Genomic DNA, 22,690 nt, shown 5'->3' with positions numbered 1-22,690 from the left:
ACAATTTATCAACTATAAAGGCACCAGTTATTGCTTTCTTCATCTATTTCAAATCCTTGCATTACAAGATTTCAAATCCTTACATTAATTCTGTAAGCATTTTTGGCTGTTTTTTAACAGCCAAAGGACCATGACACACTGTGTATTTGCTTGAATTTGTCTGTCTTTTCATTGCTGCCCCTTGTTTCCAGGGACATTTTATAAATCTGCTTCTTTCTATCTATGCCTATACTTGATGACCCATTCTAAGTCAATGGTCTTGAGTGCCCCTTTACAGACTGCATTGCTGAACCTGTTGGTCTTTGTTTTTCGGTGGCATTTTAGACATTCAAATTCTTAGATGCATCAGAGAAAAACCTAACTGGTGAAATTTAAGGTATTGTGGAAAATGATGTAGAAAAATTGAAACCATGACTATGTAATTTCTTCTTAAATCAACAGATGGCAGCAATGAGGAAAGACTATTTTTCACACACCTGGAATATTTTTGAGTCAGTAATTTCATTGATTGGCATCATAGATGTAATACTTACTGAGACAAATTTCATTAATTATTATTTGAATTTCATTGAAGCCAAAGTGGTCTTTATGAAAATAGTTCGACTCCTTCGTATATTGCGCATTTTGAAGGTAAAGAGCCAGTAAATCATTCAATTTCAGATTTCTCCTGTTTCATGAAATGTGGCTAAAATCAATTTACTTGTGGCAACCACTTTCTATTGGGTTGTTTAGATCTTAAATTTTAGCTCCCTTTGATGAATCAAGTTTTATAACATTTTATGTTATGAATAATTAAATTAGGGCTGGGCTTGTGGCTCAGTGGTAGAGCACTTGCCTGGCACTACATATAAATAAATAAAGATTAATCAATGACTAAATATAAGAAGTAAGAATAATAATTTAATTAAATTAGAAATTAGTTTATCATGTGAAAGTACAGACGTACTCATCACAGCTTTTCCTTTTAACAGAGAGCAGATGAAAAATTCCATACTAATACAAGTTAACCTTAAAATAATTTTTCTTTTTATAGATACAAGAAGATGAAAGATAGAGATAAAAAAACATTTACTCAAAATAGTCACAGGAATAAAACAAATAGCATACATTCACACAAACTAAGAACAAAAACTACATCTGCCATGTTATGTACATTCATAGCACTGTTATAGAGTGGTATCAAAAATGACCTTTGAGTATCGAAAATGTGCTTCTTTTTTTGGTACTGGGAATTGAACCCGGAGCACTTAATCACTGAGCCACATCCACAGCCCTTTTTTATATTTTATTTGATACAGGGTCTCACTAAGTTGCTTAGGGCCTCTCTAAGTTGCTGAGGCTGACTTTGAACTTTTCTTGCCTCAGCCTCCCGAGCTGCTGGGATTCCAGGTGTGCACCACCACACCTGGCTCTAAATCATGTTTCTATAACAAGTATGATGTGTGGTTTTCCTTTTTTGTATGATTATTTCAATGACATGAAACTCCATGACAAGACATGTAAGGATATATGGACGCAGATATAATTTCTCTGATTCTTTTGCTATTCGTACACAGGGCATGAACCCATTTAAGCACTGTGTGACATGCTAAGCTAAATAGACCAATTTCATCAAGAGTTTAAGATAACATTATAGAGTGCTTATAACTTTTATTTTGCTACTGAGAGGCATAAATCAAGTAGGTTAAAAGGATGCAGTCAATACTTTAGTATTCTATGGAATAGTAAGTAATGCTAGTGTGCAATCTAACCCAAGGAAGGCAAGTCTAGTCTATTTTAACATCTAGTTAGTTCTTTCTGATAAGAGGGAGGATATACAGAACCTACCAAAAAGTTTGGATAAAGAAACTGATATCCCATCTAAGAAAAAATTTTTTTTGCTTATGGATTCAGGAAAGACAAATTAGATAATCTCTGCACCAAAGGAGTTTGTCGTAGAAGGAAAATGACAAGTATTCTAGGTTCCGAAGTTATATGGTAGGATAAATGCAAAACAGTAGTATGCAAGTAGTAAAGTAAAAAGCTTCCTTTATTAGGTGATACTTGAGCTGAATCTTTTTGGGATTAGTGGCAGGTGGTTGGTGTGGAGAATATGGAGATTATGGAACATAGATAGGAAAACAGAGGGAACAGCTGTCTCTGCTAAAGTTAGGGAGCTGCCCATTTAAAACATAGAAGCTGGAGACTTAAACCCTTGGCAAAGGGGAGAAATTAATTGTGGAATGTAACTGGAGATATGGTAGTGGTAGGTTCTCACCCGAAGAGACCATCTAATCAGAAGTTTTATAGATTTAGCATGTGAGGGTGTCAGTATTTTGTAGATAATCATTTTACAACTAAACTCAGAAGATAAGTCACATTGTTTCACAAGAACTAAAGCCATTTGAAAATAGCATTTAATACTCCATAAGATACATATATAAAGAATAAAGTTATAAGCTACAAATAGGTGCCTAATATCATCCATTATGAGACGTAGTTTTAGTCATGAAGTTATAAAAGACAGCATGAATAAAATAAGAACCTTGGCAGGTTACTCTAGTTACCTTAGAAGGCACATAATTTTTCATTATTAATTTGGGTTAAACTAATCAACATATAAGCAAATAAAATTTGTGCATATATATATATATATATATATATATATATATATATATATATATATATATACACACACACACACACACACACAGAGAAATAGATTTGTGCAATTTACAATAGTTGTCCTGTTTTTCTCAGCTCATAACTCCAAAGTTGCTGCAAATAATAGATAAAAGGATGAGTCATCAGCTGTCCTTTCGGTATGCTATACTAAAAGGATACGTCCAAGGTGAAGCAGATGTCATGAATATAATTGATCGGATTGCAAGTTCTGAACAAATTAAACAGGTGAGAAAAATTTTAAATACTAGGAAAAGACTTCACTCCTTCTACCCAGGTTGACCTCATCCATTATGTTCTGAATCAGTACATTTAGCTGCGGTCTTTGACTCCTGGTGTGTTAATTAATCTCTGCAAAAGCTTAAACTAGTCTACATTTAAATTTCTTGCTAATATGAAACACATTTCAGTAAGTTACAAGACTCTTGTAAATCAGTTTTTGGTCCTTGTGAAACTCATATGTAGTGGTCAGCTTTCTACCAATGCAAGCTCCAGGATTTATTAGGCTATTGTTGTATTAGATAGGAAATATTGGAAAGTGAGAAGGGACGGCAGTGTAGGGCAGAGGTTCCTCATAATGCCTAAAGGCTCCTACAATCTCCTTGTTTTTTCCATAGTAAACAGTAAAGGAAATAAAAGTGAGTGATCTAACAAATAGAAGGAAGTAAAGAAAACAATAGTTTTCTACATGGAAACCTTTTGGAATTCTCTCATTAAGCAGATGAGACATATGAGAACAAGAAGGGTTAAATGGTCGACTCAAAGTCCCATAGATAGTAAGAGGCAGAGACAGTGCTAGGGCCTAAATTCTAGGTTTCAACTAATACTTTCATGTGCCCACAAGTTTATTGTCCAGGTAGAAGTCAATATTTGCCTCCAGAAGTGATTTAGAACATTTGACTATTATATTTTATGTGTGCAAAGCTTTGTAGTTACAAAAAAAAAACTGTATACTCAACGTGTGGTAGAACACAAAAAGTAGTTTTTCCTCTCTTCACCACACAACTTTAAAACTGATTTCCTAAGTTTAGTTGTCTTTTTTAATCTCTGATATTTAGTCCTGGAATTGGAGGATGCACAGGAGAAAAAGCAAAAGGAGTTAGATCACTAAATTACTGTCCAATTTTTGTCTTCATTTCAACTTTCAAACACCCTTTGCCAAACCTTTTATCAACCTTGAGGTTGAAAGCCATTCCTGGTGTCCCAAATTTATAGGGTCTCGTAAAGATGAATGGTCAAGTAACCCTCATGCCTTTCCGAATCAATAATATCCTAAAGTAAGTTACCTTGAGGAAAAATATATGAGGTGCCTTTAGGCTTCTCCAAACCAGCCTAGGAATGCCATTTCTTGTTTTCTGCAGTGCTCTTGCTGAAGCAAAGAAGCCTTTAGGGCTGGAGGTGCAGCCTAGTAGCTCAGTGGTAGAGTGTGTGAGGTTTGATGATTCTTAGCATTGACAAAAGGAAAAAAAAAAACAAGAAAAGAAAGGAAATGGAAACTTTTCATTGCACAAAATTCAATTCTAATCCCCCCAAAGGTCTCCATCATACTTTTCTACAAAGTTTGATTTGGTTAACTATCCAAAAGTTATAAATGTAAAGACATTTTATGAAGTTTTATTTTTCCAATAGAGATAATAATATTTCTTTTGTTCTGTAGATGTTATTAATTCAGGTAACAAGTAATATGGAACAAGCTATGAAAGAGCTAGGTAAGTACCTTTCTTCCTACATATTTAGCATGATCATCTTTTATCATCATGATTTCAGAAAAACAAGGATTTCTTTTATAACTAAGCTAATGTTTAAGGAAACTTATTTCCAATAATAATAATAAAGTGGATAACTTCAACAGTCATCATAATTGTATTTTCTAGTATAAGTGGGTATAGTGTAATATTACCTCCACACACTTATTCTCACTGCCAGATACAATGAAGATCTTTTAATTTCCGTTTAAATAGTCCATACCTGCATGCCATAACTAAGCATGCCATTTTATATCCTTATTAGTTCCATTTTCTTCCAAACTTGTGTCTTCCTGAAAAATGGGGAAAGAAATTCCTTTTTCTCTTCACTGTCCACAAAGCTGCCATTCAAAGGTTTAGGGTTACACTGAATTGAATACAGAAGTGTGCTGCACAAGTCTTAGGGAAATAGAGGTCCAGTACCAGGGAGTAGGCAGCAAAAGAACACAGAAAAGCCTGATAATGAGGCTAGATTAGCAAGATTGTGTATGGCAAACAGTTACCAGGACAGATAAGAGGTCATGACCAAAGAAAAGTCCAAATGTAAAATCTGTGTGGATAAAATTTTCCAAGGAGCCAAGAATCCAGAAGAGACGAGCAGAAAAGCACAAATGGATGAGTCATCTAGACACATAGGCCAGGTGAGAGGACCATAACCTGGATGAATGAAAGGGTTTAAATCAGAAGGCATATCTGAGCACACAGTCCATAGAAAAAAATCCTGATCCAAACAGAATAGAAAAGTAGATCATGAACACCCAAGATTTAGAGCCCCAAGCAGCCTCCCAGTGTCCAGGGCCAATGGGTCAATATAACTCTTAGTTTTAGGGCGAGGGCTGTCTATCCTTTCCCATGGGCTCAGGCACAGGTGTGAGCGCTGTCAAGAAAAGGGCAGAACTCTGATATTACTCGAAAGAGACCATTGACAACAGTGAGTGTATCAGGGAGAGGTTCATTTCCCCATGTTGAAGGCTTTAGTCCATTAGCTATTGTCCACATGAAGCATTTACAAGCATATTCTCATTGCATCTGAAAATAATTTGTTACTTTTCAGGTTACTTGGAGTATGATCACCCAGAAATCGCTATCACTATGAAAACAAAGGACGAGATTAACGTCATGCTCAATATGGCAAGAGAAATTGTCAAGGTGTTCAGGTTAGAAGGAATTCTTCATAAAATTGAAGGTGCTGAAATTTTTAAGGTAAAGTGAAATATTTTGGGAGCAAATATATTTACTTCATATGTAGTCATTCACAGTATTGGAGCCTGCTTTTGACTCTTTCAATAAATATCATCCTTGAGATATAAAAATCTCACTTAAAATAATTATTTAAGGGCAAGCACCCACCATAGAAAGGTTTCTTCCTGTAGCCTCAGTGGTCAACTTCTTTTTCCATTTTAGCCCCCAGTGAAAGATCATATCTTTCTCTCAAACCAATGGTCTAATTAATCTAATCTTCATCCTTCACTACCATGGATATCAATGTGTTCTTGATAATTATCTATGATACTGAAATAACATTTCCCACACAAGCCATAATCTATGAGAATGCTCAGGTGTAGGATTAGGACTAACTACATTATCTTTCTCAAAGTTACATAAGTGGTACAGTGACATGACATATTAAAAGATAGAAAGTTTCCGAACTCATTCTATAAACTGTTGTTATTTGTTCTTCATTTAATTAAAAATCCTAAGGATTTAGTTTAAAAGCTGTAAAATTATTAAGAGAATTCAATAGAGTACCCAGAAACAAAATAGTATACAAAATGTATCCCCAGTAAAAGACAATGTAGAAAAATATTCTTTCTAATTATTCCTGGTTATCTATAGGATAGACTCAAAATCCCTTTGAACGACACGTGAAGTCTTCCCACCGTCAGCTTCCTGCCAACTTCTCAGCTCTGTTTCCTGTCTATTAACAATTGCAATTAAAAGTACAGACCCAACATGAATTATGTAACACCCATGTAGTAAGAGCTAAAAAAATCTCACTGAGCACATATTTCTGTCAAGGAGGGATTGACGCACATTTCTAGAAAGGGCAACATAGCAAATATATTATTCAAGCACTATGGTTCCTGCCACAACTATTCAATGATGTAATTGTTGCACCAGAGCAACTATAAAAAACATGTAAATGAATGACTTGGCAGTATCCTATCCCCAAAATACTCCTTACAAAAGCAAGCATCAAGCAAAGTTGGCTTATAGTAGTTTATAATAGTTTATAGTAGTTTATAATAGTAGCTTATAATAGTTTTTCAACCCATGCTGTAAAGACTCAAAAATTTAAGATGTGAATCATCCATAAAATAATAAGTTAATCTAATAAACAATAATAAAAAAATAAAACTTCAAGGGAGCCTAACCAGTAGATTACTAATACAATTTATTGCTCAAAAATAATTTTTTTTTCAAAAACTGATTGTTGGACTGGGGTGCAGCTTGGCAGTGGAGTGATTACCTAGGTTTGATTCCCAACACACACGCAAAAGTGAGAGGAGAGCTCTCTAGATTCTGTTTCCCCACCTAGACAGGAATTGCACTGGAAGAATCTCTCTGAAGTAACCATGTTGGAATTCTGGAACCTACTGAAGGGTTGACATATTCCAGGGGAAGGTTTATGGTTAATGTCTGTCAAGTTTAGTCCTTAGCACAACATCAGTTACCCATCTCTTACCTCTCAACACCATAACAGTTAACTGTGCACATGTCTCAGAAGCACATCATATAAAACTTGCAGAAAACAGAACACACAAAAAGGACCCTATCTTCCAAGTATCAGAAATTTGACACCTGACAAAAGCAAGGAAGAAGGTTTATTTTGGCTGATGGTTTTGGAGTTTTTAGTCCATGGTCAGCCACTCCATTGCTTTGTGTGGACACTTATGATTTATGCATATTTTTTTGGACATCTTCTATACTTCAGTAAGACGATTTGCTTTAAAAATCCAAGCTACTACTTTAGAATGATGATCATACGATGATCAAAGAAATGCAAAGATGTAATAAGAGAGAAGAGGTCAGATGTTTCTATGCAAGAACAAAAATCTCAGAAGATCAAGATTAGGAAATAATAGAAAATGACTTTTTTTTTTTTAACATTCCGGGAACACCAGTTTGTTTCATCTTCTTTTTTAAATTGTATGGTTTTAGGTAATCATGGCCAGAAAAAGAGAGGTGCTTGATTTTCAATCTGTTATCAAGCCACTAACTGTTGACGAAACTATGTATCACATTCCGTGGCTTGAGAAAGACAAAGACCGTATAGACTTTATTCAGGTAAGATTTTTATTTGCTAGTAATATCATCTTTCATGTACCAACAGCTAATCTTTTCAAAAGTAAGTATTTAGCCATGATACACTCTAAGTTAAAAACTCTCTAATTGTTCCTGATTATCTGTAGGATAAAATCAAAATCCCTTTGAAATGACATGCACAGTCCTTCTACCACGGGCTCCCTGCCTACTTCCCATTTGTCATCAGTCCCTAATATTCTACTCATACCCATCCACTCATGGTGCCCCACACACTTGACACTGTTTTCTAATTCCATTTATCTGTGGGTGCTATTTACTTTCCTTGAAATACCCTTCAGTTCCACTTTTTTTTTTCAAAATTTACATGCTAATTATTTCTCCAGAAACATTCTACCAGAGGTGCTCAGAGAAGTAGGCCTTGGGCTCGATTCCTTACCATCCTGTAGTCCATCTTGGATTTGGGAGGACCAAAGGTGCTACCATTGTTTCCAGTATATGCTTTCATTACAGCGTTAAGTTCATTACATGACAATTATTTTTACATCTCTGTCACCTACTGTGTTTTTTTAGCTCACTCATTTTTTGAATATCCAGTTTCTTTCACTTGCATGCTGCATAGTGGTTACTCAATGAAAGTTTTTGGAATTAAGAAATAAATGGGTCTAACTGGCTTCAATAATATTTGTTTTCTATGTCAATCTAGTGCCAAAAGACCAATTATATCTTTTCACCTACTTAAAACATTTAGAGTGAAGGAATTTTTTAATTTATTTCATGAGCATAAATAATAGAATATGTGCCACAAACCTTAACTGTTTCCATTATTTTTCACTCACATGAAGCATTTTCATTCTTCCATTATATCCTCATTTTTAGATTATTTCTTTCCTCACCCATATATAAACACTCCAGCTGAAATTTAAAATAGTCATGAATATCTACGTGCCTCTTTATTATTCATAATCTCTATTTCCTCTTACAAATTTATTACCAATACATTAGATTTTGCTGAACATTTACAATATTTACTTTAAAAATGTAACACTTTTATTAAAATGTGAATTTCAACATTCTCAACCACTGCCAAAATATCATTGGTAAGTTACGTATTTCGTGATTTTTTTTTTTAGGAAAGAGCTAAAATTGTAACATTTGATTGTGGAAATGATATATTTGAAGAAGGTGATGAGCCAAAAGGAATCTATATTATTATTTCAGGGATGGTAAAGGTAAATCAGGGATATTTATTTATAAATGTACTTGTGAGCATTAGTTTAAGAAAAACTTTTATTATAAAATTGACAATTAATATCTTTCCATGTTAAGAAGTATATAGTTTGCATAGTTCATTTTTAGGGCAGCAGATACCACTCAAACTATAATATTGTTGATGAGAGAGAATGGATAATAATACATATAACCTTTTAAGTAATATTTTCTCCTAGATATTAAGAATCCATCAAAAGGATCATGTTTTAAGACAGAAAATTATAAATTATTGTTCATTTTATGTTTACATAAAGTAGATATAGTTGGCTGAGCAGAAGAAATTCAAAAGATCAGAGTATTTATGAATGCTTTGTGTCTAGGTCATTGCTAATAATAGGTTTACTTAAGGAGAAATAAGTATTTTCATTTTTAAAATAACATTTATGCATTATAATTGTTAAAACCAAAGTGGGAAGAAACCATAAGGTTGACAGTTTGGACAACATAAATTACTTGGCAAACTCGTTTTTCTGTTTCTTTGTTCTTGAACAGCTTAAAAGAGTAAATCTGGGTACAGAGAATGAGACAATACTCTTGGAGACAGAGGAGAAAGCTTACCCAGTCATTTACACAGACTATGTGCTCAGCGGTGAAATAATAGGAGAGTTAAACTGCTTAACTAATGAGCCAATGAAATATTCTGCTACCTGCAAAACTGTAGTGGAGGTCAGAAAACCTCACCTATGTCTTACTGTGGTACCTCATCCAATGTCTAATATAAAATTTAAGGTCTTTTCAATGTGTAATATGTCTACTGTTTAGTTTCAATTTATTATTATTTTTAAATAAGAAAAGTAAAGGAGCAAACTTCATTGCAAAGTGGTACTCACCTAGCATAATGTCCAGATAAATGGCTTCTGAAAGTGAACCTGCCATATGGTTAAATTCCTCTTTTGATATGGCAGTGATAGAATTAATTAATGGAAAACTTCCTTAGAGATGATTGAAGACAACATCTTCAACGTACAGGGTTCCCATTGGCATAATTTGAACTCAAAAAGAATGGAGACTTCCATTCTTGAAGTTACAAGAAAAGAGAAAATCTATAGCTCTACAAACTATTATATCAACCCAGTTTATGGAAAATACAAGCTAAAAACAAGCGACACTAGGAAGGAATACTTAGCTAAATCTAGAATATGGAAGATTCTGCAGGACAAATGACCTGACTTCATCAACAAATAGTGTGTAGAGAGAGAGGAAAAGAAGGCAAGAGAAAATTATTAAAAACAAACTTAGGAAATACAGTGACCAAATATAATTGTCCTAATTTGAACAAACCAATCCTTAGAAGTTTGAGATAATTTAGGAAATTTTAATATCAGCAGAATATCAGATGATACTGTTATCTTTAATTTTGTTTAAGTATGATAATTGACATGTTATATTTTTGAAACATTTCTGTCATTGGGTGATGGAAATTTAAAATTTTATAAGTGAAATTATGTGATACTTAGGATTTGAATTTAAATACTAGCTTTCTACTTCAGGCTTTGATGAAGTTACTAGCACACTAACCATATAGGACTACAAAACTTGGCAAAATATATGAGGTAAATGTTTTCAGCCATTGAAATAGGCAGTTTATGCCTGAAAACCTTAAGAGAAATTCACAATGTAAGCCCTACATGCACCCTGATCCCACCCATGATGCAGCAGGTAAGAACCTCATGGAAAGAGAAATGGGGGAGGTTAAGATGGCAGAAATCTGCTAAGCAGGGAGCAAAAAAAAGGAACTGCAGAGACTCAGGGAGTCTGCAGGATGGTTCTCCACAAGCCCTCTGTTGAGGATTGCACATGCACAGAATGAGTAAAAGTAGAGTGACTTAGTTATTCTTTTTTGACTTTGCCACTGTGCCCAGCTTTACTAGGTTGTTGAAAATGGAATAGAGACTTTTGAGGTCTAGAAGCATCAAGGATTGGGGACTTTTAAGGTTCTATCTTGCCAGAGAAAGAGATACTTGTTAAAACCAAAAGTAGACAGTTAAGGAATAAGAAAGAATAGACTTTAGGAGTGATGATCATTATCTTGATTGGGGCTTGTTATAGATCCACCCTAACAGCTTAAGAGCAAGCCCTAGCAGAATCATGAGGGAAAAGAGTTTCCAAGTTGCACTGTCTTGGAAAATATGTTTTTTTGCTGATTGGCCCAAGCAAATCATAAAACCCAGCTGACACAAGCTCACAGTAATCAGATTGTATATGAATTGCCAACTCCAGCAAGAATCAACAATTTTCAAAGACAGAATTCTACAATGTATCATCAGGAGTCATACAAAGAAATATGAAGTAGTAACCTAGAGTAAAAAATAACTACAAATGGGTCATTACCCAAAAGTATATATTATTATTATTATTAATTTAAAATAAATTAATAAAAATAAGTATGCGAGGTAATAGATACCATTTTACAATGTGTACATATATCAAAACTTCACACAATATCACATACATACAATTTAATAGAAGAATACTAAAGAACTTCTAATTAGACCATGTGGCCTTTTGAAATTTAATGCAGTGGTGCCTGGCATCGTGGTTCACACCTGTAATCTCAGCTCAGTGGGGCTAAGTCAGAAAGACTGCAAATTCAAAGCCAACCTCAGCAACTTTGTGAGGTCCTGAGCAATTTAGAGAGACCCAATTTTTCAAAATAAAAAATGAAACAGGCTGGGGATGTGGCTCAATGGTCAAGGGTCCCTGGGTTCAATCCCTGTTACCAAAAATAAATAAATAAAATAAAATAAAATTTAGTACAATGGGGCTAGGGATGTGGCTCAGTGGTAGAGCATTTGCTTAGCATGTGCAAGTTCCTGGGTTCAATTCACCAACACCACATCACAAAAATAAAAATGAAATTTAGTACAAGACAAGATCACAAAAATTGTGACCAATATATACATTTTATTATGTTTCCAAGCCACAGTAAGAAACTTACTAAATTGAAAATCTTAGTTTTAATGTTATTATAGGGAAAACCTTATTTCTTCAACCATAGGTGCACAGAATGAAATATTAAATTTATATCTTCCTTTTCCCAGACATATTTTATTCCAAAATCTCACTTGTATGAAGCCTTTAGACAAAAGTATCCTGGCATGGAAGATAAAATGTGGCTAAAAATTGGACGTGGAATTACTGCCCAAAAAATCAGGGAACATTTATCTTATGAGGTAAGAGGTGTTTGTACAAACTTCTCATTAAGATATTGCCAAAAATTGACCACAAATTTATATTAAACTTCATAAATAATCAATAGGCTATGAAATTGTGTTTTTCTTATAGGACTGGAACTATAAGATGCAATTAGAGCTCTATAACATGCACATAAGAGATATACCGAAAAATACCAAAATTGGTATCTATGATGAAAGTGTAACCTATGTTATCCTCATACATGGAGCTGTAGAAGATTGTCTGTCACGAAAACTTTATAAGGCACCTTTCTTAATTCCTATAACATGCCATCAGGTAAAGAAATATTGATTCGTGTCTTCAGGCCAATATGTTTTATGTCCAACAATGTATTAGTATCAGAAAAGTCGCTATCGTAATTCAACTTTCTACCTTCCCATTATCCTCTTTCCCCCCGCCACTCCATAAACACCCACGACAGCCACATACAGTCTTCATCGATTGCTTTGGTAAAGCATCGATTTGCAGTCAGATAGCAGCTCCGTTCCTTGGGGCTTGAGGGAAGGCAGAAAATCATGAGGAAGGATGTGGCAGGGGAAAGCTGCTCAGGACATCGTTGCACCAGGACGTGGGGAGAGAAACTGTGCTCACTACAGACAAAATGTAAACCCCAAAGTTATGCTTCCTATAACGCGCCACCTCCAGCAGCACCCCACCTGCCTACAGGTACCACCCAGTTATTACCTCACTGATTTAAGGGACGGCACTCATAAACCCAATCATTTCACCTCAACTTTCCTGCATTGTCTCACACAAGAAAGTCCCAGAGCCCCCTTACACTTGTCTAACTCTGTCTATCCCCTACTCATACAGCCCTGCTTATTGTGGATTTGAGTGTGATTCAATGCATTAAAAACCAGCACATGTTGGAATGATTTCTTGAAATATTTTTAAAACTCTTTCTGCCATGTAGAAAAACTCTTTGATTAATTTTTTAAATGATAATTAAACTTCATAATTTTCTCAGCTGGAAGAAAAATAAAATATTTTTAAGAATCAATAAGAGTGGGCTGTAGCTCAGTGGTACAGTGCTTGTCTCACACATATGAGGCACTGGGTTCGATCCTCAGCACCACAGAAAATTAAATAAATAAAATAAAAAATATTGTGTTTACCTACAACTAAAAATATTTTTAAAAATCAATGACAGTATATGGAATATTGACCTTCCCACGGTCAGCCTAAGAATTTTAAGATATCTGTCTTACTTCTGTTGATTTACTGATAATTTCAATCATCTTTTAAATATCTAGAGAGGACCTGAAATAGTAGCTAACTAGATAAACATTTAATTGCATTTTATGTATTCAGAAATTAACTTGCATTCTACGAACTTACAGATACAAGGCACAGAAGATTTCACAAAAATAATGATTATTCAAACTTCAATTGATCTGGAAAAACACACATGGAACACAAGAAAGTATATGTCTACACCTAAAACTTCCCTGAAACTTGGATCAATAAGTGAGTTATTTCTTTTGGGAAATTTGAGAACTTACTATTCTTTTATAAAATAGTCATATATATATTTGGAACAGGTATATTTATGTTGCCTAGAGTGTTTTTCAACCGCCATATTCAATACTCATACATGAACTCAGAATATCAAGTTACGCTTAGAAATTATTGTATTTTATCTATAAGAATAAACATGCATAATTATCTTAATAATATGAAAAAATTAATGAGGGAACTTCAGGCTCTTCCCCCGAATTAAAATATTTTATATGGCAATAATAATAAAAATAAAAAGAACTGACATATAAATCACTAGAACTAAATGGGTAATCTTTTTTTTTTATTGGTTGTTCACAACATTACAAAGCTCTTGACATATCATATTTCATACATTAGATTGAAGTGGGTTATGAACCCCCAATTTTACCCCAAATGCAGATTGCAGAATCACGTCGGTTACACATTAAATGGGTAATCTTGATATAAATTCTGTTTTTCATACAAATTTCACATGATAAAAATTATATCAAAACATAAATGATTATTTAATAACTCCTACAAATCTGTTGACGAAAATTTGAAAAATAATTTTGAGATTTAAAATCGTAAAGAATTAAATTTTTGAAATAAATAATAACAATAGAAGTTAATAGTTGTCATTTATTTAAAGGAAAAATAATGTTAGAATTTAGAAATATAAAAATTAATTCTAAAATCTTGAGTGTCAATAACCATATTAGTAATGAAGAAATAAACAAAGGACAATTTTATTTATTTATTTATGACAGCGGAATGCATTACAATATTTATTACACATAGAGCACAATTTTTCATATTTCTGGTTGTATACAAAGTATATTCACACCAATTTGTGTCTTCATACCTGTACTTTGGATAATAATGATCCTCACATTCCACCATCATTAATAACCCCATGCCCTCTCCCTTTCCCTCCCACCCCTCTGCCCTATCTAGAGTTCGTCTATTCCTCCCATGCTCCCACTCCCTATCCCACTATGAATCAGCCTCCTTATATTTAAAACAAACAAAAAAACAAAAGACAAAAAAACATTCAGCATTTGGTTTTTTTGGATTGTCTAACTTCACTTAGCATTATCTTCTCTAACTCCATTTATTTACCTGTAAATGCCATGATGTTATTTGCTTTTATTGCTGAGTAATATTCCATTATATATATATATATATATATATGCCACATATTTTTATCCATTCATCTATTGAAGGGCATCTAGGTTCCACAGTTTAGCTATTGTGAATTGTGCTGTTATAAACATTGATGTGGCTGTGTCCCTGTAGTACGCTGTTTTTAAGTCCTTTGGATATAGACCAAGGAGAGGGACAGCTGGGTCAAATGGTGGTTCCATTCCCAATTTTCCAAGAAATCTCCACACTGCTTTCCATATTGGCTGCATCAATTTGCAGTCCCACCAGCAGTGTATGAGTGTACCTTTTTTCCTCACATCCTCGCCAACACTTATTGTTGTTTGTATGCATAATAGCTGCCATTCTGACTGGAGTGAGATGAAATCTTAGAGTTGTTTTGATTTGCATTTCTCTAATTGCTAGAGATGATGAACATTTTTTCATATATTTGTTGATAGATTGTATACGCTCTTCTGAGAAGTGTCTGTTCAATTCCTTGGCCCATTTATTGATTGGGTTATTTGTTTTTTTTTGGTGCTTAGCTTTTTGAGTTCTTTATATACCCTAGAGATTAGTGCTCTATCTGATGTGTGAGGGGTAAAGATTTGCTCCCAAGATGTAGGCTCTCTGTTCACCTCCCAGATTGTTTCTTTTGCTGAGAAGAAACTTTTTAGTTTGAGTCCATCCCATTTATTGATTCTTGATTTTAATTCTTGTGCCACAGGAGTCTTATTAAGGAAGCTGGGGCCTAATTCCACATGATGGAGATTAGGTCCTACTTAAAAATATGGAATGCTTCACAGATTCGCGTGTCATCCTTGCACAGGGGCCATGCTAATCTTCTCTGTATTGTTCCAATTTCAGTATGTGTGCTGCCAAAGAGAGCACAACAAAGGACAATTTAATGAAGAAATTGAAAGTGAAATGCAGAAAAATGTTCAAGGTTGTTGATATAATAACATAATAACAAATTAGATATTTGGTTTATTTTATTAGTGAGTTTTTAAAAGAATAATAATACTTATTGATTTAAAAATGTTGTGAATTTACTATATGTACTTACTTTGTTGGTACCAGAATACATTAATAAAGTTATAGAGATTGCAAAAGCCATAAAGGTATTTATAAACAATATAATTTCAAGACATTTATCCTAAAGATATAAGCAAATAAGAAATAGAAATGTTCATTGTGCATTATTTATAAGAATAAAAACTTAGAAAAAATCAAAATGTATAATGATAAATGGATGATTAAGTAACTCAACAAGCAGTCAACAAGATTATAAGTAGGCATTAAAAATTAATGTTCCAGCCTTGTGCAGTGGTGCACGCCTGTAATCCCAGCAGCTTGGGAGGGTGAGGCAGGAGGATCACAAATTCAAAGCCAGCCTCAACAATTTCTCAAGGAGCTAAGTAACTCAGCAAGACCCTGTCTCTAAATAAAATATGAAAAAGGGCTAGGGAGGTGGCTTAGTGGTTAAGCATCCCTCGGTTCAATCCTGGTACCAAAAATAAACAAATAAATAATTAAAAAAGAAATTTTCTATTTTGTAATGTAGAGAAGGACCCTAGGATATATGTCAAGTAAAAATGCCAATGATAAAAACACTAGGTTGCTAACTTTAAGTGAATTATAATTTGTTACATTACAGTTGCATGATTTTGAAACTAAGTGGACATAAAGTACTGTATTTATATAGGTTCCCACTGAATTTAAGATTAAGTGTCCACAAGAAACATTAATGGGTCCTTCACCATATGCTCCTTCATCAGATGTCTCTTCTACCTAGCCATAGCAAACTATTAATGGTTCACCTGAAATGGGAGATCTGGGTGTGTCCCACACCTGAGCCTTCACAAAACACTCCTTCTGCCTAGAACCCTCTAAACATCCCCTTACCCTCAGGTCTCCATTCCATACAGCTAACTCCTTCTTATTCCTTTAATCTTAATTTTTTCTTCAGGGAGCCATCAACGATAATTGCAAACCTCACTGAATCACTCTCCTGTACACTCCAGTAGCCCAACATGTGCTGTCCCATAGGCCAATGTCAAGTTGGTTTTGGTTTTGTTTGTATATTTGCTGGTCTGCTGTTGTACTATCTAAAAAAAAAAAAAAAAAAAAGCATAGGGTCTTAATATTGTGCTGTCTTAGGTGTCCTTATTACTTAATGTCCCTGGCACTCCAAATACATATTGAAAGTATTTGGAGATATTGAGATAAAAGATGATTTTGTCTCCTTACCTTTCAAACTTTCTGCACATTGTTATATGATCTTTATAATAAAATACATCTAAGCCTTTTTTTAAGGTTACCCTTCACACCAATGTCAGATCACAATGTCAGATCACCGCATGAATGAGTTGAATATGGTCTAACTTAACAGTTCGACTAGTTGAAATTGTGACCCACATTTCAGTAGTTGAGTTCACACCTTCTTTTTTGAACTAGTTTCAAGTGGATTCCTGGAAGAAGAACTGCAAGAAGAAAGTGATATTAAGGAGGAGGTAAACTTGGAACAGTTCTTTTTAAAATTTTGTTTGAGTAAAAGAAACTCTGCAATTTATAGGAACTACCAGTGTATTTTTCTTATTCTAAAGAAAATCATTACATAGATTTTAGTATGAAAAGTTTCTATTATCACAAGGTATACGATATAAATTGTTATTTTTTGTAAATACTAAAGAAATAACAAAGGAAAACAAATGTAAAGAGATATCAGAACTTCCCTGACTTACATTAGCATCCAGGTGCCACCACAGATGGCTGTGTTGTAGTGTATGAGGCCCTTCCCCTCCATCTCATGTTAAAATTGGACTGGGGTGAAGGCTCTCAGCCTGAAGGTACAATGCTCTTGTACTCACAGTGCCTGATAAAAGCAAGAGCTCAAAAATAAATGCCTTATAATCTACTTATCCCACGGTAACCTAAGTTACTCAGAAAGTCCCACAAATATTGATTGATGTCATGGTTCTCTATGAATTTGGATACATCACTTGGGGATCTTAAGATCTTCAAAATCATAAGCCAACTTTGCAATAGGATTCTAAGTTATGAAACAGTATTGGGACCTTGAATCGAAACTGAGTGGAGAGATACAGTGAAAATACCTCATTACATCTCTACCAGCCTACCTCTGCCTGGAAGAACAAAGGGAAATGACAATTAAAATAAAAAGATGAGGAATACATTTAAGATAAACTATTTCCAGTGCCTGCTGGTTAGGGCATCTATTTATGGGACTACCAAGCTTGCAGGATTCAGTTTAGTGTATTTGGGGTGTGTGGGGAGGGGAGGCGGAAAGAGCAAGGGAAGCTGATGTTCTTCCTGTGCCTATTCTCAAAAAGTACTGCTTGCCCATCAATTAAAATACAAAATGATGGCATGATGGTTGAAAGTGGGAGTTCACTAAAGGACTCTAACCAATGGAAAATCATCAGACTGTGTTATCTAGTAGATACTTTTGCTCCCTGATGTTAGATCCTGGCTGTGTTTCTGTGCCAGTTCCCTTTCCACTACCCCAAACTCTTTCCCCACCAAGACCACCTTAGGATTGTGGCTTTGCTTTCACTAACTGAAAAGCTCCCTTGAAGGCCTGTCACAACATCCTTGCAAAGTGTCCTGATTCTCAGGACAATGCACACAATGCAGAAGTCCCAGCTCTCACTCCTAATAATGTTCATTGGGCATTATTTATAAGAATAAAAACTTAGAAAAAATCAAAATGTATAATGATAAATGGATGATTAAGTAACTCAATAAGCAATCAACAAGATTATAAGTAGGCATTTAAAATTAGTTTTCCAGCCTTGTGCAGTGATGCACGCCTGTAATCCCAGCAGCTTGGGAGGGTGAGGCAGGAGGATCACAAGTTCAAAGCCAGCCTCAATTGGCTTTGAACTAGATTGTACACTAGATTATAGACTAGATTGTATAAATCAGACCCTTATTAACAGCCTCAGAATTTGACTCCTGTTTCCTATCCCAATTTCTAGGCTGAAGAGTCTGAAACATTACTCGAGGAGAATATTAAAGTCTAAAGCATCTCCTAGAAAAAAACCTAAATGAAAACCTGGTAAGCTGCCTCAGTTTCCTCGACATGACCAGGAACATATCCAGTGGAGACTGAAACCAGAAATGCATTTGCCCTTAGTATGATAGTGTGAATTAGAGCACTTCCCACTCGCTAGTTGATTCTCCCAGTGTCTCTAAATTCCAATTTGAAAAGTTATCTTTAAAATGAGATTCCTCTGTCTAGATTTCTTAAAACATAGGTTCCTGGTTTCCCCTCTCTATTCTGCTACTTAACCCCACCATGCAACACTGGCTGCTCCCAGTTCACTAGACTGTTTTTCAAGTGACCATGTAATGTTGAAAGATATCAAAAGATAATAAGTTATGACTTTGCTTCTAAGGATTTATGTTTTAGTTACATAGACAAACCATACTGGAGGACAATTAAATAGCAATAGAGGATACACTGTGGATAGTGCCAGCTGATGTTGAAGGAATTTGAAATAAAAAGAGCTGGCAATGAAGAATTAACAGACTCTTTGGAGAAAAAAGAGGATGTTCAGAATGGAGGACATGAGAAAACAAGACCATTGGGGAACCATGAGTCTAGCAATCTGACAGCTGGCTGTGCCAGATGTGTCTGTTGCAAATATCTGTGTGTATGTCTGTTTTACATGACTTATGTCACAGGGCATAGCACTTGGTTAAAAAATAAAAACCATCAGATAAATAGGTTTATCTTCATCTAAGTAAATGTAACCTTGCATGCCACATCCTATGACAAAGGAGGCATTTAAAAATAGATTTAAATTTTTTTTAAATAGATTTAAACATGAACAATACACTAGGGAAAACTATTTGCAAGAATTATGTGCTCACAATACAAGCAATATCTTTATCTAGCATATAGCATAACAAGGAAAACTATAACTCAGTAGGCAAGCTCATGAACAGCCTGTTCAGGTACAAGACAATATCCAATGTGGTAAAACAGTAAATTACAAAATACAAATGTAAACAACAATGAAATAGAAACATTTGTCTTTTAAAATATGTACAGTTTTTAATGTCAAAACCTATTTCCTTTGAAATAGATGAAAATTGAATGATACTGGTTTTCTTGTATTTTGCTGATAGATGAGTGAAAGCAATTTATTATAACAACAACCATAAATATGCTCACATATTTTGACTCGGCGGTTCTTGGAAGTAGCCCAGGTATTAAAGTAAACAAAATGTCCAGGACACTATACTATTTCTAATGGCAATAATAATATAATGATTAAAAGAGTCCAAGTGTCCAATATAGAACATTCATACAAGAAAATATCACACAACCACTGAAATGACTGGCTGTGTAGTCCAATGCAGACTATGAAGAGGAAGGCAGAACATATAACATACAATAAACATCTTTTAACCCCAAAATGACCAGAAAAAAAAATAAATCTAAATGATTATGTTGTAATTAGGTGAAAGCAGAGGTGGTTTTGTTCACTTCTCTTATTGTGTGTCGTTCTATTGGTGCTATAATGAAAAATGATTATTAAGCATTATTGAAGTATAACTTGAGAGTTAGCTGTTCCTTTCTGTCACTCTTTACATTCATCGATGCTATATAACAAAGTAGGAAAAACCTGACCTGAAGCTCAGCGAGGGCTAAGGAACTAAGTTAGTGTTTGCCAGAGTGGAACATCTTCCTCCTAATAATCCATACACCACCTGCATCCAGTTCAGCAAGCCCCAGGTGCTGCTCTGACTCTACCTCCAGTTTGTCTTGCTGCCACCAATTTATGATGAGATAATAGTCATATTCACTCCTGCAATTTCCTTCTTTACCCTTGACCATAAAGGCCAGGAGATATTCCACGGTGGGAGAGGGAGGGGGTGGAAATGACTCTCTAGTACATCCTGTTTCAGGTTGTTGGTCAATGCTGCGAGATTCCAAAGCTCTCTGCTTTCTTTGTGTATTTTCTTCTCTCCTGGATTAGAAGCAGTTGACAAGCCTGTTCTGAAGATGGAAGCAAGCATCGCTGTGACTGTGTTGGGAGGCCTGCTGTGGCTGCAGCACACTTCCGTCATCCAGAGGGGCCAGCTTCTTGTTGGATCCTGCTTGGATGCTCTTGGAGCTCTGCAGAAAAGGCATCTGAACGTGGTGACCAGCCAGCTCAAATCATACATATATATTTTCAAAATGTTCTTGATATAAAATATCTATTATTTTAAATATTCAGATATCTCAAAAATATTAGAATAAGTTTTAGTCTTAAGAGTCAGAAAAAAAAGCTTATGTCACCTAAGGTAGTTTGAGCATTGTCTTTAGAGTGATAATGATTTGATTCATTTTATTATGGATAATAAAATGCCACTAAAATGTGGTTTAAATGTTGCTCTTGATCCAAGTATTGATTTTTGTCATTCTTCATATTTCACTCATCTTGGGAGCTCAGAATTTCTCAGTCATAATAGTAAAGAATGGAACCTGATTCATAACCCAACCCTAAATGAAACCTCTAGCATCCATTTTGTCCAGAACAATGAGCACAATATTAGATACACAAATTTAGAAAATAGTCATCACAGGAGAGTGCATGCTTTGTTAGGTATACTAGCCTATATAATACACTATATAGGTATGAACTCCTGTAATCTTCATAGCAACTAGGTTAAGTAGACACCTTTATTTCCAATTTATGAATGAGTAAACTTGGGTGAGTTTGAGCCATTTGCAAAAAATCCTACAACTTGTAGGAAGCAGATTATAGATTTGAAAATAAGGCATCATGCCATATATTCCCCCATACTAAACACTAAATAAATACCTACAGAATTAATAAAAATTTAAATATGCCTTCAGGTTCAGACTTTCTGGGAGTTAAGAAATCTCAATGCTGTGCCAAGCAATTGGCGATGGGCACATTCTTAGGAGCAAAATGCAGAGATTCCAGTCACAAAAATGTCCTTTGTGGTAAAGATAACCTGGTTCTTTACCAAATGAAAATTAAGACAAAGGATTGAGGGAAGTAGGAATCAAACACACACAGACACACACACACACACACACACATATTACTGACCTAAAAGAATGTAATTGCTTTCTTTTCTTTTCTCTGGAATCCGAAAGACTCCAAACAGCATAATTTACAAAGTTTTTAGGTGGCCTAGGTATCCAAATAAAATCTAAGCATACACTCCACAGTATTAGGGGCTGTCAATGTCTGCTAGGTTTTTGGACTGGATTGTAAACCTCTCCCTACACAAGGCACTGAAACACGAAATAACCCTGGACCATGTGTGCTGGTGTGCACCCGCCTGTGTGCAGGAATGGGGGCTCTGTGCCCAGGACTTCACTTTTATCTGAAAGAATGTCATGCACAGATTTTGGCCTGAAGAGGGCGCTTAGAGCTTGCTTCCATTTGACTGTCAGAGGTAACCCACTTAATTTGTTTACAATGTCCATAACATTGCTTATTTTTTAATGATATTTTGATAAAAGGCTCTTCTTGGGCCTTTCACTTTGATTTTTAAAAATTTAGCTGAGTTCTTGAACTTTTATAGTGCCTGCCCTCCTGTTTTGTATTTTTTTCCCCTGTAGTTATTTATCTTTTATATTCTATGTTACTTTTTTTTTTTTAATGAGAAACTTTGTAAAAGAAGAAACATTTTTCTCAAGGGTCACTCATTAACAAGGAAGTACTGTGCTACCCTCCTTCCAGTCACATCTATAAGAGAGTTTCAGTGAACTGAACAAATTCCCACTTTGCTTTCAGACAATGGCCTTTCCAATCAAAATAACCCTCTAGGTTACTCATTGTTCTTGATCAGTCATTGGAGCAAAATGCAAAAGCCCAACCAGAATTACTGGGACAAACAGTTATTTCCTTTTTAAAAACATTCTTTAATGAGGACTA

At 34.8% G+C, this 22,690-nt stretch overlaps 1 protein-coding gene across 1 annotated transcript in view; it reads left to right on the top strand.

Moving 5' to 3' along the window:
• Positions 1–18,805, top strand: part of SLC9C1 (solute carrier family 9 member C1) — a gene marked incomplete at both ends in the record, with an annotated part of 65,588 nt that extends 46,783 nt beyond the window's left edge. Inside the window, 12 exons of the mRNA XM_081301959.1 lie at positions 442–630; positions 2,740–2,889; positions 4,319–4,370; positions 5,461–5,609; positions 7,569–7,694; positions 8,804–8,902; positions 9,435–9,608; positions 11,984–12,115; positions 12,228–12,413; positions 13,478–13,604; positions 17,217–17,272; positions 18,761–18,805. Coding sequence (XP_081158085.1) covers positions 442–630; positions 2,740–2,889; positions 4,319–4,370; positions 5,461–5,609; positions 7,569–7,694; positions 8,804–8,902; positions 9,435–9,608; positions 11,984–12,115; positions 12,228–12,413; positions 13,478–13,604; positions 17,217–17,272; positions 18,761–18,805 — 1,485 coding nt within the window. The remainder of the gene's footprint in view (positions 1–441; positions 631–2,739; positions 2,890–4,318; positions 4,371–5,460; positions 5,610–7,568; positions 7,695–8,803; positions 8,903–9,434; positions 9,609–11,983; positions 12,116–12,227; positions 12,414–13,477; positions 13,605–17,216; positions 17,273–18,760) is intronic.
• Positions 18,806–22,690: the final 3,885 nt, after the last annotated feature.

The sequence above is a fragment of the Spermophilus citellus genome, assembly GCF_964194105.1.
Source record: "Spermophilus citellus genome assembly, chromosome: 7".
Taxonomy (NCBI): Eukaryota; Metazoa; Chordata; class Mammalia; order Rodentia; family Sciuridae; genus Spermophilus; species Spermophilus citellus.
This window is presented reverse-complemented; position numbering and strand designations above follow the sequence as displayed.